This window comes from Trichechus manatus, unplaced genomic scaffold (assembly GCF_000243295.1).
Source record: "Trichechus manatus latirostris isolate Lorelei unplaced genomic scaffold, TriManLat1.0 scaffold00113, whole genome shotgun sequence".
Lineage (NCBI taxonomy): Eukaryota > Metazoa > Chordata > Mammalia > Sirenia > Trichechidae > Trichechus > Trichechus manatus.
This window is the reverse complement of record NW_004444049.1, coordinates 5,119,621-5,140,164: the sequence shown is the minus strand read 5'-3', so window position 1 is coordinate 5,140,164 and position 20,544 is coordinate 5,119,621. Positions and strand designations below refer to the sequence as shown.

The 20,544-nt window shown below is 40.4% G+C and overlaps 1 protein-coding gene across 1 annotated transcript in view; it reads left to right on the top strand.

Moving 5' to 3' along the window:
* Positions 1-2,389: 2,389 nt before the first annotated feature.
* Positions 2,390-20,544, top strand: part of PACS1 (phosphofurin acidic cluster sorting protein 1) — a 144,749-nt gene continuing 126,594 nt past the window's right edge. The window contains exon 1 of the mRNA XM_023738193.1: positions 2,390-3,599. Coding sequence (XP_023593961.1) covers positions 3,586-3,599 — 14 coding nt within the window. The 5' untranslated portion in view covers positions 2,390-3,585. The remainder of the gene's footprint in view (positions 3,600-20,544) is intronic.

Genomic DNA, 20,544 nt, shown 5'->3' with positions numbered 1-20,544 from the left:
CTTCAATTTTAATTCCTCCACTCCTCCGCCACCACAATGGCTGCTTGGCTGTTCCTTGAACAAGACTCACTACACCTCAGGGCCTTGCACTTAAGTGTTCCCTCTGTCTAGGGTATGCTTTCCTAGACGTTCATGTGGCCAGCTCAGTGATTCCTTCCAGGCAATCCTGTTAATCACCTCCTCCCCACCCTAACCTGCACTTCTTACCCTCCTTTTCTACTTACGTCTTTGTTCAGTGCTTATCACTATCAAATATACATTTCACTTAACTTGTTTATTGTCTCTCTCCCACTAGAATGTAAGTTCCATGAAGTCAGGGATTTTTGTGTCTTTTGTTCACTAGTATATACCGAGGGCCTGGATCTGTGCCAGATACTTAGTAGGCACCCAGGAAATCATTGTTGAATAAATAAGTGAATGCCTTAGTCTTTTTGCTTCTCTTCTGCATTAGACACATTTGGAGCTTCTTTGGGGGACAAGGATGATATATTTGTAGGTGGCAATGATGTTATTATGTAAGTCCATTATAATTACCTCCCAACAAAGTTTAGAAAATTGTTTCATCAATGCAGTGGAGTATTAAGCAGCAATTAAAATGGTTAATTATGAAGACTGTAGAAATGTAAGAAAATGTTTAGTTAGTTAGGAAAATGTTTATGATAGATCAAAGTCACATGCACACTACCTCTCTAAAGTATGCATGAATATTAACGAAGACTGGAAGATAATGCAAAAATGAAATAATTCTTTTAGGGTAGTGGATTTTTGGGTGATTTTTCACTCCAAAATTTTTTTTAATACTACTGCTTTCTTATTTTTTTTTATAGTGATATAAAAATAGATACAAATTTCCCCTGCATCTCTTCACACCCCCTACCCCTCTGCACCATATCCAGAAATACGGCCTTTAGTAGGAGTCACATAATGCAATAAGCAGAAATCAGAGTTTATACTGAATCTCAGCATTGAAAAGATGGATGGGCATTATGGAGAGATGTTTCACTTTATCCCATGATATATTGCCACGATATACTTCCTAGTAGGAAGTATGCCTTAAGCTTCCTTGGATAGAAATGGATTTGGGTTTATAAAGTTAACATTTAGACGAAAACTCTTTTGTTTGAGATAGAACCTGAACAGGCATGGTGTTCTGGGTGAAAATGTTATATTTGGGTTTTCTCAAAGCAATGTTCCCTTCCTCCTATTCTGAGATGCACATTCAGGATACCTTTTCCACAGTGCCATATAAAGGTAGGATTTTCTAATGGATGTAGTCTTTTGGAGTAGTCATTTGATTTTCTTCCGATTTCATTTTCAGCCTGCCTTTAAAAACAGGATAAGTCTTTTCTTTGTACCTTAGTTTCTCCATGTGCAAAACTGTGGCTCTCTAGACATCTTCCAAGGATGTGGTGAGCTTGTAGCCCTTTTATTTAAATAGGTCTTTGTGTTTGTTCTACCAAACTACATTTCTAGGTAGAACTACATTTTCTTCTACCAAACCTGTTGCCGTCGAGTTGATTCCAACTCATAGCGACCCTATAGGACAGAGTAGAACTGCCCCATAGGCTTACCATATGTAGTTGATGTTTAAACCATTGCCCCTAGGCTTCATCTGAGCATCTTGCCAGGGGCTGGAACTTTGTAGCACAAAACAAAATACAAAAAAGTTCCACAACTTCAGAAGCCTACTCTTTGAGGGAATATTGCCTCCCAGTTTTAGCAAATGGGAAGATGATGAAGAATCTGTTCTCATTTAACTCAATAAAACCCAGATTCCTTCCATTGGTCTATAAGAGTCTGTAGGAATATGGCTTCCTGCCTCCCCTCAATCTGACCACTTAACTACTTCCTGGGTGCTCTGTTCCAGTCACACTGGCCTTCTTTGCTCTTTCTTGAAAATGCCAGGCATGATCTGCCTTGGCCTTTGTGCTTCCTCTGCTGGAAACTACATGGTTCATTCCTGCTCCTCCTCTAAGAGTTTGCGCAAGTGTCACCTTAGCAGTAAGGTCTGCCATGACCCTCCCCCCATCATTTGCACTTCTCTTTATCCAGAAAACAAAAAAACCAAACCCGTTGCCATCGAGTCGATTTCGATTCATGGCGACCCTACAGGACAGAGTAGAACTGCCCCATAGTGTTTCCAAGGAGTGCCTGGTGCATTTGAACTGACGACCTTTTGGTTAGTAGCCGTAGCACTTAACTCTTATGCCACCAGGCTTTCCTCTTTATCCATAACACTTATCAACTTCTCATACAAACTATGTCATTTCCTAGGAGCCCTGGTGGCTCAGTGGTTAAGAGCTCCATTGCTAACCAAAGGTCAGCAGTTCAAATCCACCAGGCGCTCCTTGGAAGCCCTATGGGGCAGTTTACTCTGTCCTATAGGGTCGCTATGAGTCGGAATCAACTCAGCGGCAACGGGTATATCATTTCCTTGTATATTATGTTTACTGTTTACTGTCTTCTCTCCTCTCTCCCCACTACAGCAGAAGCTCCATGAGGGCAAGGATTTTTGCTGGTTTTGTTTACTGTGGTTAGATTAGAGTCAAGCTCATAGTAATTGCTTGGTGAATATTTGTTGAATGAATTGGGTGACTGGGACACTGAGTTTCACCTTCCACTTGGAATTTTCTTGTTACTTCCATACCATCTGGACCCCAGAGACACTGTCTTCCCCTTTTAATGAGCAAAGAGAAGAACATCTTCTCTTGGTTCTGCCTTGGCATAATTGTCATAGGCTGAAGAGTTTAAGGAAATGTTTTGAGGACTAACAACAATAGAGAAATTAATACAGAAAATGCAAGAAGTATGAAAATAGTCTCCCTTATAAAGTGTATGGCTCTTAAGTCTGCCATAACTAGCTTGCTTTAGTATCTTGCAGGCCCACTAGTCTATCCACTTATCATGAGAAATCTAATTCTAGCTTCAGAGAACTAGTACTGACCTTGTCTTGATGTCCTGTATGTGGCACCATCTCATAATCTGCTACTAAGGAGCTCCCTCTTGTACTTCTTGGTAACTGTCACTGAGGCCAAGAGAACACCATTTTCTAGTTTATGCATCATCTCTTTTATTGAAACTAATAACCTTATGCTTCAGGTGAACTATCTCGCACAGGGCGTATGGCCTTCATTCATTTCTTTTTCTTTTTTAAATAAACATTTATTGAGAACCGTCCATGCGCCTTGGAAGAAGTATAGTCAGAATGCTCCTTAGAAGCAAGGATGACGAGGCTTCATCTCACATGTTCTGGACATGTTATCAGGAGGGACCAGTCCCTGAAAAAGTAAAGTGCAGGGTCAGCGTGAGGTTGACACTGAGGTCAGTTACTATGAAAGAAAACAGTGCCTCAGACTGTCTCATAACTAAGTCATGCTTGGTAAATAGAGGGTCAGCAAAAAAGAGGAAGACCCTCAGTGAGATATATTGACCCAGTGGCTGCAACGATGGGCTCAAAAGTAGTAATGATTGTGAGGATGACGCAGGACCGGGCAGTGTTTCGTTCTGTTGTACGTAGGTTCGCTATGAGTCGGAACCAGCTTGACGGCACCTAACAACCACCACCACCACCATGTGCCAAGCCTGATGCTAGATTCAAGGTACATCTTATATCTCGCTATCACGAAGCTCACAGTTCAATAGAAGAGACAGAGCTAAACAGTTACAGAGAGGGTGATGAGTACTTTGGGGCTGTGTGCGTGTATGAGGAAAAGTCTCCTCGGAACATCATGTGTGTTTGTGCAAATCTGCCAATAAACATATCCGTAGTTTACAATACAGTAGCACTTGAGTCATTTCATTATCATTATCGTCCACACATCTAGTAACAAGAAGGCATTTCCTTCAAACTCTTGTCTAAACCTTCTTCCTTTGTCTTCACTTGGCTTTAGTTCTTCAGCTATGGTAATGCCAGCCCCTCTCCCTAGCCCTTACTTCCCAAACGTTTCACTGTGTAGTTTTAACAATGAATGACTTTTCTCCTCATGCTCTATTGAAAGTTATTGACTTTTTCTTTTCTTTTTTTCCCCTCCTAATTTCTTTTCCTTAAGAAGTTGAGTTGAGCCTTTAGTTCTCTTTCCTCATCTCCTGTCTTTCTGCAAAGCCAGTTCCTGGTGTTAAGTGAAAGCTGTTCCTGTCAGAGCCTACTCTTTGCCATTAATAAATGATTAGGGAGGTTATCAGCCAGCATTAATACTGTTTATGAAATCGCAATTACTAATGCAGCATTTTGTGAAATTCTAACTATATAAATGGCACGAATGTTTTGATAAGTTATAGCTCCAGAGAATTCCTTACAGAGTAAGCCAGAATTTTTTTTTTCTTCTCAGGGTGATACACATAACATTAAATTAAGTTTGTCTTGGTTGCCATTTACTTTAAACCAATCTGGTTTTCCTGTCTGTATAATTGATTCTCTGACAGCATAAGAAGCTTTGGTGGTGTAGTGGTTAAAGGGCTTAACTGCTAACTGAAAGGTCAGCAGTTCCAACTTACCAGCCATTCTGTGGGAGAAAGACGTGGCAGTCTGCTTCTGTAAAGATTTACAGCCTTGGAAACCCTCTGGGGCAGTTCTGCTCTGCCCTATAGGGTGGCTATGAGTTGGAATCCATTCAAGGGCAATGGGTTTTTGTTTGTTTTTTGTTTTTATATTTGCTATTCGGCAGATGGTGGGGGGTGGGGAGCAGGCTCGCATTTGTTTTAACCACCCAAGAAGAGCCAAAAGTGCCTTCCTGTTAGGTTTCTGACTGCGTGCTTAGTTATGAAACAGTCTGAGACATTGGTTTCTTTCATATTAACTGACCTCAATGTCAACCTCATCTTCCTTCTCCTCCCCCTCCCCCCTTCTTATTTTTAGTTTCTGGTTTGCCTTTCCAATTTGTTACTACATTTGTAGTGTGAAGGCGTTGCAGTTGGTAGAAATTATTACATTTCTCTGGTGGTTTTTGTTGTCTGACTTTAAACTTCCTTCCTCTTAAGACTGTATGAGACAAACACAGGCAGTCTTTCATGTGTGAGGGATTAAATTCTTGTTACACTTTTAATTTATTGTGATTAAGATGAACTTTAAAAGAAAACCATTTCCTTTTAAGAATTGCCTTGGCAAGAAGTTGGAAATCCTCGAACCTTGTTGCAAATGAGTGTGTAGTGTGTAGCTGTTTGTTAGGAATGAGGCTGCTCGGGTCCAGTGAAAGCTTCTCTTATTGTTAGTGTGCAATTAGATACCTTCAGAGGCGGAGAGAGCATATTTTCAGGCAATGCAGGAAAAGCTTCAAAGGGCAAAGGGTAAAGAGAAGGGACAGAGTTAGTAAGCAGGAGGCCTGGGTCATTGCTTTTGTTCACTGACTAACCTTGAGGCATTTGATGTCTCTACTCAGTTTTTTTGTCCTCTGTCGATAGATATTAAGTTTATTGTGGATGAATGAGATTGTATCTATACAAGGGTTCCAGTGCCCACCAAGAAGGCATTTTAATTATGAAGTATTGTATATTATCTTCCTTAAGGATCCCAGATCCTAGTAGAACTGTCTTTGTCTCGTCTTTAGAGTACAGCTTTTGGGAGACAGCAAATATTTATTGAACATCTATTTTATACCAGGCATTTTGGCATTTTCTAGGTTTTTTGGGCATAGAGTGGTGAACAATATAGATAAATGTCTCTGCCCTTGTGGAGCTTAGATTCTAGTTGAGGAGACATGTATACTAAGTAAAATGTTGTTGTTAGTTGCCGTCGCATTGATTCCAACTCACAGCGACCCCACGGGTACAGAGTAGAACTGCGTCTGTGAACTTTGGAAGCAAATTGCCAGTTCTGTCTTCCAAGGTGCCTCTGGGTGGGTTCGAACCACCAACCTTTTGGCTGGTAGTTGAATGCTTAACCATTTGCGCCACCTAGACACTCGAACTAAATAAGATACACAAATAAAATACAGTATATCTATCATGTGTTAGATAGTGATAAATGCTAACCAGAAAAAATAAAGCAGGCAAAGAAAACCGGAAGTGTCAGGGGTGGTAGTGTGGGTTAATTATTATTATAAGTGGTTTCCTTTTTAAAATAATGCGAGTTATTTTATTCATTCAGAAACATTGCCCTGAGGTGTCTGTTGCCTTCACGAGACTGCCAAAGGGGTCCATATCACAAAAAAAAGGTTCAGAACCTCTGCATTAGGCGTCATCTCTCCACCTCTCTGTGTGTGATTGAAAAGATGCTTATTCCTCTTTTATACTCTATGTGGTAATGATGTGGTAGAATGTTCCATGTCTATTTTCCTATTATACCTGGTAATTGTGGGCTTTTCAGGTTTTCTTTAAATTATTCGAAATTATGAGGCCTGAGGACATTAATTCCTTTTGGAGGATGGTGTTGCGGGACAGTAGTGTTGCCATTTGTGTTGTGCAGCTCCCCAGGGTACTGTGAAGCCTTTCTGGAGCTCTGTGTAAATTTATGTCTGGATCTTTCTCATCCAGGTTAGTCTAAACAAGTCAGTCAGATGCCTGGTATTGAGGGAGACATGAGTAAAAGAATAGATGGGAGGAGTTGGAGCATATTTATGGGACGTAAACAACATAGATTGTTAACAGATGGGAAAAGTAGGTGAGCCACTGATTTGACCCCTTAAGTATATGTCATTGAACCACTATTAAGACTCGTGCTGGTATCTAGTGTCTATATAAAGATAAGAGTATCATTAAACACCAAACAGTGAAGTCCATTCTCTGGTACCAGCTACAAATTCGGTTTCATAGTCTACTTAACAATTTAAATAAACTGAGATATTTCTAGATGGTCTGCTTCTATTCATATAAAAACAAAACTTGGTTTCCCCTTCTACTTACCTTCCCTCCCCTCCCAAATATTTTTTTGAGCATTCATGTCAGAGATTAAAAAAATCGATTTAACAACATTGCTTGTCCTCATGACTGGGGAGGATAGACTATTAAATAATCACGGTATAGTGTGGTAAATGCTAGGATAGAGTAGGCCCGAGTTTCAGTGAGAACACAAAAATGGGATACCTAACCCAAGCAAGAGTGGGGGTGATGGTGGATCAGTGGCACCAGAACTGGTAATTGGTAAATTTCTGTCCTGTGTTTTGAATTGAATTGGCACATAGAGTATATGTCTTGCCTTGTAAACGAATTCAGTCTTACTATCATTTTACCATGCTTAAAGCAGGTGACAAAGGGGAAAAGAGAGTTCTTTTGTCATATCATCTTTCCTCTGTATTAACTACTTTCTCCCCTTTCTGCCTATTCTCAATAATTGATCGAGTTATTCAATGAATAGTTTTAATTTTTAGGTTAGTTTTGATAAGGAGACTTAGATCAAGAAGTGCTAATGTTTGCTTAGCATAATTTTTAATGATGTGGAGATAACATAGTTCTGTAGAAAGTATTGGGTTATCAATCAGGACACTTCATTTTGTGTTTTTTGAGTAATTTTCCTTTGATCTTCATTAATAAAAATCTATTGATTACTAGTTATATACTTCATTTTAAGCAAACTCAATTTATGAACAATCTGTTTATGATTTGCTCAATAAAAAAGATATGAAGCTCCCTTAAGTAGCCAGCTTTCCTAGTAGAAGTAACATAATTATGTGAATTACATGTATCCGTGTAAGATCACCACAAGACAGAACTGTTCTCAGGGCATGTTGGGAAGACAAACATGTAAATAATTACAAGTGTACAGAGTGCTGCCATAGAGTACAGAGTGCAGTGGAGTAGAACAGGAGTGCTGAACCTTGTCTGGACACATCAAAGAAGCCTTTTTCTAAGGAAGTGATACGTACTTCAGTTGAAACCTGAAGGACACTTAGGAGTTAGCAAAGTAAGAGAGAATTCCAGGTAGAGAAAACTGCATGGAGTGGGTGACTTAGGGAAGTTACTTAGCTTCTCAGCGCTTCACTTTCCTTGTTTGTAAAATAAGGATGATATAATTGCCTCAGAGGCTTGCTGTGAACATAAAGGTTGTTTTTTAAGTCATTATCTTCTAATTAATATTTCTGAAATGAAGAACAATCAGTTCATTGGGATAGCTTCTGGGTCCAAATTTATGTATTAAATCGCTAAACATGTAGATCTACTTACTATACTTTTCCTTGTAACCTTCTTTGCGTGTCTTAAGGACTTTCTCATATTTCAATGCCAAGAACAAGGTTTTTGTTTTGCTTGTTTATTTGCTTTAATTATAGAGATTAAATTCTGCCTTCCGTTGCTGCATAAGTCTTGTAGCCTACTAAACTTTTTAGGTCTGTACGTGTTATCAATTAGAAAGCTTCATCTACAAGTAACAGAAAGGCCAACTCAATGACTTACAGTAAACACACAGACATTATTTTAGATAACAAGCAGTCTGGGAATAGGGTGATTCCAGTGCTGGCTAGTTCAGCAGCTCAGCAAAGTCATCAAGGATCCAAGTTCATTTCATTTTCCTGCCCTGGCTGGCTCCCTCCATGGTCTCAGGTAGCCTGTTGCAATTCCAGGTGTCAGAGGTATAACCCAGAACATCCAGCTGAGGAAGAGGGACTCTTTCTTCCCAGATCTCTGTCTTTATCAGGAACAAATACCTTTTCCAGAAGCTTTCCCAGCAGGCTTGCTCTCATGTTTTATTGAACTGAATTGGGGCACATGCTGGTACCTAAACTAGAGATGGGGCAACTGGAATGGGCTTAGGCCAATGTGATTTGCCTGTTGGGACCTGTTAGGGTTCTATTAGTAAAGAGATAGGGGAGTAAAGGATTCTTCTAAAGGTAACAGGGCTGCCAAGAACCTGGTGAAAAAACACGCTTCTCTCTCCTCCCCCAAGCTAGTCTGGCTAACAATCTTTACGTATTGTTATGCAGCCCTAATGATTTGTATCTCCTCCCTGACCTCATCAGCTTCTGATAGGCAACGAGTGACATCTGCTACAAAAAGGTACACAGTTTGTTATATGCAAAGATAGCCTTCTAGCCAAAATGTACACAAAACAGACTCGCTGTATACCACATACCAAGTTCGATTTGTCTGTTGACTCATATATGATTAGATTGAGGTCTGTGGTTTCTTCCTAAAGGGTATGCCCTTAGGAACCTTTGGAGCCAATACCTTGATGCTGCCTCTCATAGAGTGAGTTTTTAGAAAGTTGAGAAATTCTCTCTTTGGTTTTAAAATTGTATGAGTGTGGGCTTCCTATATGGAAATATACATATGCTGCTTCATTTGTTTTGTACACCTCATGGTACCTGGTCTGTTTGTGTATTTGATAATTTTAGTAGATAGGTAGATCAATAAGATATTAAAGAAATGGCTTCACAAACCATTTAGAGACAATAAGATCAGTATTTTAGATGTCAGACTGTCACTGTTAAAACTGTCAGGTAGAGGCAGCAGTTGTCATAGTGGGATTCTTTGTCGGACACAGAGATGGAGAACTTGAGTTTTCTATTTAAATGTTTCTATAGTTGCACCCTGGGAGGCACAGAAGGTTTGCGCTTGACTACTAACCTGAAGGTTGACAGTTCAAAACCATCCAGCAACACTGCGGAAGAAAGACCTGGTGATCTGCTTCTGTAAAGATCACAGCCGAGAAGACCCTATGGAGCAGTTCTACTCTGTAACACATGGGATCCCCATGAGTCAGAACTGACTTGACGACAATGTGTTTTGTAGTAACTTGGTGAGGTTACTGTCAGATTTTTTTCAAAATTTAAAATGTAGTATCATTTCATTAATATATAGATCAAATCTTGTTGCAATTAAATTTCTTTTTTTAGCATCATTTGCTATAATCAACTCGATAGCATCTAATAACAGCAACAGCTTGATGTTTAATGGGATTTGATCTAGTATCCCGTATTACAGAAAAGATGAGCCAAATAACTGGAAGGGATCTTAGAAATAATTTTATTTCATCTTCCATTTTGATGATGTTTTGGGTTGAAAGAATTTAAGTGATTTGCCAGGGTCAGAGAACTAAGTCAAATTAAATACTTTAAACTGAATGAAAGTGTACATTTATCACAGATTCAAATAAAGTTACCATGTGTGTCTTTTGTCCCTAGTCTTTCTCTAACCAGTATCTAAGTATGCACCTGCATAGGCAAAATGAAGTAGAAAACTGGGATAGTTTAGGTACCCAAGTAATTTAAGTAAAGAAGAAAAAATATTCACTTTTGCTTGAAGAATCTGGACAACCTTAATACTTATTTTTCAGGTATTTGCCTCAGTTGTCCCTTTTATATGCTCGTGTTCAAATTTACCAGGGGGATTTTGTTTCCCAGGCTCTATTTTCTGATTTCTATCAATAATGGTTTTATAATTGTGTACAGTCATCTGTGCCAGTTATAAATAGATAATAAAAATTAACTTTCCATCTGAATAGAGGGGAGAGATTATAAGTATAGTGTTGTTGATGTTATTGTTCTGGTAAATTGCCAACTTTGAATTTTTTTTCCCTTTTAAAAAATCTTTTTTTCCCCCAATTGTAAAAATAAAACATCCTATTGAAAAAGTAAAATAAATAGAAATTAAAAAAATAGGAAGTTGACATTTCTTGGAATCCTCCTCCCCTGGGATAACCATTGTTGGAAATTAGCTATATTAATTCCCCTCCATACTTAAAAAATACATGTATAACCGTACATGTATATATACGTTTACCCCTTACAAAAAGAAGATCCTATTATACATTTCTCTCCTGTCACTTGCTTTTTTCACAGAACACGGTATCTTGTGTTATTTAAAACCATTGTTATATTCCTGTAACTATACCTCTGTCATAGTTCTTCTCTGCTTTGTATTATCTTTTTTTCACATATCTTACATCCTGCTAATAGCTCTTTGAAACCTATTGCTAATTTTTTGTATCCACTGCTGTACTTAGCATGTGGTTTGCACATAAAATTTGTTAAAGAATGATAGAATCTTCAAGCTAGAGATGTCTCTTAGAGATCCACTCATCCACCTTTTGGTTTTGTGGAAGAAGGAAATCAAAACCTGGGAAGTTCACTTCATTTGCCAAACTCACACAGCTGGTTGGAGACAGAGCTGTTGACCTGGTAGGGGAAGCAGCCGACTGGGAGTGACGGTGCATTGTTCTGGGCTTTTCTTTGCCACTGACTCCCAGTAATCAGGGTGTCTCCTCACTCTGAAACATGTCTGTGTTAGTCACAACAAGGGCTCTAGCAGAGCACTGACTGGAACCAGGTTCACACCTGGCAGCCAGGTAATCCCTGGACGAGTAAATCCCAGTGGAACCAGAAAACTGGGCCTTGCTTTCCTTAGTTGGAGCCTCATTTAGAATCAGATACTGAACTGAAAAGCAAGTATTAGCCATTACAAAAAAATTGAAATGACTGGTTTGCCCATATTTAGAATTTCTTGCAGTTGTTTCCACTGTATGTAACACTGAAATCCTTTGTGGTTGTCTGCTGCACAAATGAATCTTTGACCTGGCAACTTTAAATGCTTTTGACACCACTGGGAATTTTGAGAGTTCTTAATTTAATCTGTGCTTGTCCTAGGGTGGGGGCAGGGAGGAGCGAGTTTTGCTTTGAAGGTTGTGCTGTTTGTAGGCAATGGCCTGTGCTGCTGCAACTTAGGTTTACCAGGTAGTGATTTTGGGCGTAGTAAGTATCACATTCTAACTTTTATTTCTGGAGGCAGTAAAGAACCAGCCAAGCACAGAGATGAGTGGGAGGTGATTAGCAGCCCAGGCTGCTGGAGCTATTTGTGCATCTCTGTGCTGCAGGTGGCAGAGGGTTTTACCAGAGTGGCAAGGCAGAGCCTGATTCCTTCTCTGATGATGCTGACTTCCTCTGCCTATCTTGGTCAGAATAGGCCTCTCTTCTTTACTGGACTTGGGTGAAGTTAAGATGTAAATTACTTTTCTCTCCTTCCCCATACCAAATATCATGGGTTATCTCTCTTTCATTTAACTGGTTCTTGTTCTCTCTTAATTATTTAGCTCTTGTCAAGCAGGGACTTGTCCTGCCAAAGAGAGCAGGCGGGTTGCTGTGCCTGGCCCGCTGGTTCCTTGTCTGCACGATGTCTGTAGTCCTTTTTCTCAAAGACTCATGTTGTCTATGCTCAAGTATCATCTCCCTGAAGGGAAGGTGGAGGCATCGGGTAGAAACACACTTAGCAGGTTTTCTGAAGGACCGGTGGTTTTTGAGTTCTCCTTGCAACTTCTTCTGAGTCACTGTCCACTTGTCTGCTGTATGCCTCTGTTTTCCTGCTCAGGAAGTGGGGATGTTGCTGACTCTGGAGGAAGGCTGTGAAAAATTAATCAAAGAGGCTGGACTGCTTCAAGGCTGGACGAGGGCCTTCCCTCAGCAGAAAAGTGCCTGGCCCTCCTCATCCCCCGAGCGTTGTCAGGGTGTGGGTGTTTAGGTTAGGGCTGGAGTAGAGTTAGAGGTGTAAGACTGACTTCCTTTTTTCAGTGAGCTAAAAATGTTATTGGGGAAATAAGGAATGCCCAGAAGGGTGGACGTGTCAGTGTGTGTTCAGTGTGTAGTTTCAAATAAGTGATAGATGAAATATGATGGATAGAAACAGCCAGGTATTCTAGGCAGTGACACAGGAGTGCTGGTACCTTTGCAGGGCCACCAGAGGCCAGAATCAGTCTGTTAAATGGGGCTTAATGTCCTGTTACATTATTCTAGGTTAAACAGGTCCTAATACTCTATAATAAATGCTTTTATTTTCAGTTAGTTGAGTTGCAGGAAAGACCAGATTAAAAAAAAAGACCAAAAGAGAATATGAGGCATTATATATCCCCTGATAGATGTACACAGTACCACCTATCAGGCAGCCTTGCCAACTAAGTAGAACCTGAATTTGATAAGACTCCTAGGTTTAAGCACAGATTTATAGGGATAGAAAAATGTGGTAAATGGGGTTTTTTTTTGGATGCAGTCAGCATATTCTAAACTGCTTTTTAAAACAAATTTCTTCAACAAATAAATTATAAGGGAGAAAAAAAAGCGTGGAGAGGGAACCTAAGGGTAAAAAAAGACTTAAGAGATGAATGAATGCTCAGATTTGTCACGCATAAACTTGGTTAGTTTATTGCAAGGTGGTCATGGCAAGGCATGCAAGTAAGACCTCAAGACAGTCACTTTAGCACCTGAGAATCAAGATTAACCATTACAATTACAATGTTTTTTCAGTGTTTAGAGTCCCAATCTTTAGACTTCAGGCTTTTCCTTCTTACGAGTGGTCTCTGGAGGAAGGCTTGACCAAGGCTGGAAGTCAGTGATGGTCCCTTGTAGCTAAGGTTCAAGGTCACTGGTGGTGGGTAGAGACTCAGTCTTAGTCTCAGGCAGGGTCTCCTCTTCAGAGAGTGTCAGAGTCTAGAGACAGGTCTCTTGCCTCTGCTCTTCTCTCAAAGCATGAGCTGAAATTCAGTGTATGTATATGAATTTTTAACTTGTACCTTGCACAATAAAGGGATGCCCTGGTGGTGTGGTTAAGTGCTTGGCAACGGGTTTGGTTTTTTGTTGTTTTTTTTTTTTTTAAATACTTGTTACATCATTGCAACATACTTCAGATTTTCTATTGATCGTTTAGAAATTCCCTGTCTAGTTATGAGTTACGATATCTTTATCATAGCGTGCGGATGCAATGCCAGTCGTCTAGAGGTTGTTTACCACGTTCTTCTATTTATCAATATCTAAAGTTAGACATTTTCTAAATAACTTTCTGATGATTTAGAGTTGTAGTTTCTCACAGCTTGTAGGTTGCTAATGACTTACAAGTTTTCTGGTTAGAGAGCATCACAGAAGTATATATATTTCTATTTCTAATTTCATATTATGAGTGAGTTGTACACATGCAGTTTGAAAGCATAACAGTATTTAAAAGCATTATAAAGCATACACAACAGTAACTTATACCAGTGTGCTTTGACACATTATATAGGCACGTATAACAGTGATAAATGCCAAGGTAAAGGTGGGTAAGAGATGCAGTGGTGGCCACATTTACATGATGCCATGGTGCATCATTTTACTTGGATCCACAATCAACACCCATGGAAGCAGCAGTCAAGAAATAAAAAGATGCATTGCATTGGGCAAGTCTGCTGCAAAAGACCTCATTACAGTGTTAAAAAGCAAAGATGTCACCTGGAAGACTAAGGTGCAACTGACCCAAGCCATGGTGTTTTCAGTCACCTCATATGCATGCGAAAACTGGACGATGAATAAGGAAGACTGTAGGAGAATTGATGCCTTTGAATTATGGTGTTGGCAAAGAATATTTAATATACCATGGACTGCCAAAAGAATGAACAAATCTGTCTTGGAAGAAGTACAACCAGAATGCTCCTTAGAAGCAAGGATGGCAAGACTATGTTTCACATACTTTGGACGTATTATCAGGAGGGATCAGTCCTTGGAGAAGGACGTCATCCTTGGTAAAGTAGAGGGTCAGCGAAAAAGAGGAAGACCCTCAATGAGATGGATTGACACAGTGGCTGCAACAATGGGCTGAAGCAAAAACAACGATTGTGAGGATGGTGCAGGACCGGGCAGTGTTTTGTTCTGTTGTACGTGGGGTCGCTATGAGTCGGAACTGACTCTACCGCACCTAACAACGACGACATGGTGCCCTCCTCCCTCCCTTGGATCTCCCTTCCTTGCTGATTAAGTCAAACAAAACAATTGATAGAACACCAGACAGTTTGGAGAAGATAGTTGGAATGGAAAGAACTTTCCTTCTGCCCCCTGAATTTATTTTTTTCTTCTACATCTCAAGTACAGAGTTGAGTTTATGAGACTACTCAGTTCATAGAACATTATGTTGACATTGCAAGACCCCTCTCGTTTTATGATTTTTCCCTGTCATTTTCCATCTCTCCCATCCCCACCCCCATTAATATTTTCTCTAATGTGCTTAATATTTATCCTTGGATATGTATGTATCAAGGAGCCTTGGCACAATGGTTAAAGTGGGCGGCTGCTGGAAGGTCAGCAGTTGTGAACCCACCAGCTGCTCTGCGAGAGAAAGATGTGGCAGCCTGCTTCTGTAAAGATTACAGCCTTGGAAGCACTTTGGGACAGTTCTACTCTGTCCCATAGAGTTGCTATGAGTTGAAATAGACTCGACAGCAGTGGGTTTGGGTTTGGTTGGATATATGTATCCTTATGTGGTGTTTTGTGTAAATTTATATAAGTAGTATTGTGTTGTAATTCTCATTCTTTTTTTCTTTCAAAACTATGCTCTTAAGTTCTGTTCATGTTGCTGAATTTAAATATTGCTTTTGACTACTGCATAGCATAGCATTGTATCACTTGCATCCACCACTTTTTTCAAAAAATAAAATTTTGTTGTGTTTTCGGTGAAGTTTATACAGCAGTTTAGGTTCCCATTCAACAATGTCTACACAAAATTCTTCAGTGACATTGGTTACAGTCTTCACAATGTGTGAACATTCTCATTTTTACCATTCTGGTTGTTCCGTTTCCATTAATCTAGTTTCCCTGCCCCTTACATTCTCATCTTTGTTTTAAAGTAATCGTTGACTGTTAGGTCTCATACAGGTGATTTTCTTAAGGAGCACAGCAGTACTTACAGGTGGTATTCATTATTTTTTGAGCCGATTTGTTGTTTAGCTACAGGGTGACCTCAGGTTAGTTACAGTTCAAGATCTGAAGAGTATCTTGGGGCAGTAGTCTTGGAGAGTCCTCCATTCTCAACCAGTCCAGTAGGTCTGGGTTTTTTTTTGTTTTTTGTTTTAGGAATTTGAGATTCTGTTCCACGTTTTTCTCCCATTCTGAGTATCCACCACATTTTACTTATTCATTCTAATGATTCTCCAGCTCCCTGCACCACAGACAATGCTCTGATGGAGCCATCATATATGTCTTCTTAAGCTCTTGTGCAAGAGTTTCTCTGGCTGAATACCAACAAGTATAATTGTTAGGTCACAGAGTATACTCATACTTAATTTCACTAAGTATTGCATTATGTTCCTACCACTACGTACAACACTTCCTAATTTTTGTCAACTTGACAGATGTAATGTGTTACCTTGTTTTAACTCACATTTCTCTGATTGCTAGTAAGGTTGCAGATCTGTATATCTAGTTAGTCTTTGGATTTTCCTTTTGTGAATTACCTATTCATAGCCTTTTCCCATTTTAAAAATGGAGTTCCTTCTATAGTCTAGATGTTAATCCTAAATCAGTTTTAGATGTGGCAGATGTCTTCTGGGCCTTCACCCACGTATTAATTTTGTTCACGGTGTCTGTTATTCAGAAAAACTTCATTTTGTTATAGTCATTTCCTTTATTTTTTCCATTTACAAAAATTTATACTTTTGGAGGTCTTATTTAAGAAATTTTTCCCTTCTCAGATCACTAAAAAGTTACTTTATATTTTCTTCTAATCAGGTTTATGTGTGTCTCTTCAGTTTATATCTTTACTTGATCTTTTCACTGATCTCTAAATTTGTATACCCACTGCCTACCTGATGGCTTCACCTAAATATCTGATAAGTAGTTCAGTGGTAGAATTCTCACCTTCCATCTGGAAGAACCAGGTTGGATTCCTGGCCAATGCACCTGAAGAGCAGCCACCACTCGTCTGTCAGTGGAGGCTTGTGTATTGATATGATGCTAAACAGTTTTCAGTAGCGCTTCTAGACTAAGACAGCTTAGGAAGAAAGGCCTGGTGATCTACTACTGAAAATCAGCCAGTGAAAACCCTTGGGATCTCTGCAGTTAGATTTCGTTGTGTATGGAGTCGCCATGAGTCAGGGGCCAACTTGACAGCAGCTAACAACAACAATCTCAAACTTAAAATTGCTAAAATAAATCTCTTTATTTTACCCCTTCTTCATTAAAAAAAAAAAAAAAAAAAATCCATTCCTCTCTCTGTCTTTATTCATCTAAGTAAATGGCACCACGATCCATCCTGTTGCTCAAGCCAAAAACCTAGGAATCATCTTTGATTCTTTCGTTTTTCGTATTCTCCATGTCCAGTCCATCAGCAAGTTCTATACATTCTAACTCTAGAATATATTTCAAATCTATCCATGTCTTTTCATCTCCACCTGCTAGTACCCTAAATGAAGTCACCATGTCTGTTGTCTGGGCTCCTGCAATGGCCATCCCACTGGCCTCCCTGCCTTCCCTCTAGCCTCCCTCCAATTCCTTAGCCACAGAGTAACCAGAGTGATGTTTTAAAAACACTAGTCAGAGCATGCCACTTCCCTGCTTAAAAGCCCCTGAATGTTTTCAGCCACACTTAGAATAAAATCCAAACTCTTTACCTTTGTCTCAAGACCAACGTGCCCTGTCCCTGTGTACCTGTCTAACCTTGTCTCTTATTCCCTCCTTGACTGTGCTCCAGCCAAATAGGTCCATTTTCTGTTTCACATCAAGCCTATTTCATCCTCAGGGCATTTTCTTACAGTTCCCTTGTCTGGAATGTTCTGCCCTGGCTATATTTGTGTGGCTGATTCTTTCTTGTCTTTCAGTTCTCAGCATTGATCTTACCCCTTTCAATGACGCCTTCCCGTGCCACTCACTCTGAACTAGAACCCTTGTCCCCACTCTCCCGTCACCATGTCTATCTTTTTGGTAGTCATTATTACTGTGTGATGTCATGTTGTTTATTATTCATTGCACTACCACCTCACCACCTCACCCCAGCTGTACAGCTAGCTGTACGAGAACAGGGGGCGGGCCTGTCTCATACAGTGTTGTATTGGTGCGTGCAACAGGGCTCTAGCCCACGGTGGGAGTTAGTAAATAAATTTGAATGAATGAATGGGCTTCAGAGGCAGTGTCCCTTGCAGTGAGTCGTAAGTGGCCCATCTGCTGCCGGGTGGAGATGTTGCTTGTTGTTTTTCAGTGAGAGGAAGGGAGTTGTCACTTCAGAGAGCCTTGTATTTGAATCTGGCTCTGCCATTTACTGGTTTAGAGACCTTATCTTTCCTAGGTGTATTTTTGCATCTGCAGAGTGGAGATAGCAATACTTTTGTGAGGAATAAATGAGATAACTTGCATAAATGCCTCACACAGCCCCTAAAACAGCAGACACCCCAGTAATACAAGCATGTGCTTCTCCCTCTGTTTCAGAACAAAGTTGCCTCCCTGATTCTGAAAGTTTATCACCTAGTCTGGGCCAGCTACTAAACATCAGTGAAAAAACAATCATTTTAACATGTTCTAACACTGTTAGCCTTTGATTATGTTATATATATATATATGCAGCTAATAGTATTGAAGTTGCACAGGTGAATAACCACTCTTATTCCACCCAGGGAGCAGGTGAATCAACTTAGCATCCTGGGATGTCACTTAATGACAGTTCGGGTCACACTCTGTGGAGTTCTAAATTACTAAACCAGTTTTTCCCCTGCCTGTTCATTGTGTGTGCTTTCTGTTTTTATACTCCTTCCCTCCTTATCTCCTACTCATTGCTTCACTAGTGGCAGCTGTAGGCATCACTGTGAACTGACAGGGCTAAGAGTGTTGCTAACCCTGATACAGACCTGCAGAACAGCCGGTAACGCTCATGGTTTATAGTATGTGATAGGCCAGCAGATGTTGTAGGAAGATGTTTGCCTACCAGCAGGTCTGAGGTCTGAGAGCTGCAGAAAGTAGCTTCTGAAGGAACAGATTTGCTTGTATATATTGTCTAAACAATGGTGGCACAACAGTTAAGAGCTCAGCTGCTAACTAAAAGGTTTGTGGTTCGAACCCACCCAGTGGCTCTATGGGAGAAAGACCTGGCAGTCTGCTCCCATAAAGATCATAGCCTTGAAAACCCTATGGAGCAGTTCTGCTCTGTCCTGTGAGGTCACTATAAGTCGGAATTGACTTGATGCTCCTAACACCAACAACATTGTCTAGGCTTAAGATACATTCAGCAGACCTTTTTGTTAAATGTGATTTAAAACAATGCTTTCGTCTTCTTTTTTTTTAATTGCAAATCTAATTATTTACAAAAATTTCTGATGGAAAAAACACTGAACTGGTAAGACAGATGGATACTTGTCCTGATTATGTGTGACACTGAGCAAGTCATTTAACTTCTTTCTTCTTCAGATGCCTACAATGTATACAAACACTGGTGGTGTGGTGGTTAAGCATTTGGCTGCTAACCAAAAGGTCGGCGGTTCAAACCTACCAACCACTCCACAGGAAAAAGGTGTGACAGTCTGCTTCCGTAAAGATTTCAGCCTAGGAAACCCTATGGAGCAATTCTGCTCTGTTCTATAGGGTCGCTATGAGTTGGAATTGACTCATTGGCAATGGGTTAGTTTGTTTTTAAAATGGTGTATACTCTGGGTTTATCTAAGTTCTCAGAGTGTAAAAACGGCGTGGGGGCAGTGTCTGACCTCCTCCAGCCCCACAAAGGGGAAGGAGAACCAAGATCAACAGCATGAGGCCGACTCCCATGAGGTGGACGCCAGACAAGCCTCTTCTCTCTGCCATCTTTATTAGTTCTGACACCAGTTGTCCCTCTGCTGGGTTCGATAATTCGTTTAATGGCCACACAGAACTCATAGATCATACTCAACAGTTATGGGGTTTATTAGGGAAGTAACAGTTGTAATTCAGGCTCGGGAACACTCAGGATACTCATTAGGATAGCCTCTTCCCAGCTGTGCTCGCAGGCATGCCTTTCCCTGGCCCTCAGTCTCTGTCCAAAGGCACTCAGCTTTCTCTCTCCCGTGCCGTCTCCTGCTGCCAGGTCTCTCCTGCCACTGCTTCTCACCGTCTTCAGGGTTACATTTTGCTCGCTGTCTGTCTCCTGGTCCTACGAGCCTCCCAGCATCGGCTCCTGGCTGTTCTTCCTTGGTGGTGATGGCATCTTCCTCTTTGCTCTGGAATTGGCTCTTTTTTTAAGGCAAAACTGACCAATCCCCTTGGTAGGCCACAATTACCCTATCACACAGTCACCTGGGTGGGAGTTACAAGACTATGGCTAGAAAGGCCACACACAAAAGTAATGAATCATACCACACAGAAGTATGAAGAACTGTCTCTAACATATCCATAAAACATATGTATTTCTGAGGTATATATGAAATTTTCATCGTCCCAAGTTTCTCTTATCTCTTCCTAGCCTGAAATGCCTGTAGACTTAATTTCCCTCACTCCACACCTGGCATCATCAGGGGACCTCAGTCACACTGTGTGCTGCTGCCCGTGTTCCCCTTACCTCCTGTGAGTTTAAGAAGCAGCAGGAGCTCCATAATGAAACATCTTCAGCTTTCCTTGACCTTCTTTATTCTGGAAACCAAATGACATGCTATTTATCATTGCCATTTCTGATTTGGATAAGCAAATATGGAAATAGATGGAGATAACTGGTTTTGTTTGTTTGCTTTTGATTTTTTTTCTCCATTAACCTGTAAAAGCATTTCTCATGGTTTATAGTTTAGTATGCTACTCCCAGCTTGGAAATATTCTATAAATATGGAAGTCCAGAGACTTCTTCCCATACTCTGGCAACAGCCAAGTTGACCCGGACTGATGGTGCCATTTGATGGCCTGTTTCGAATCTTGGACACATTGTCATCTTCCCCCCCCCCCCCAT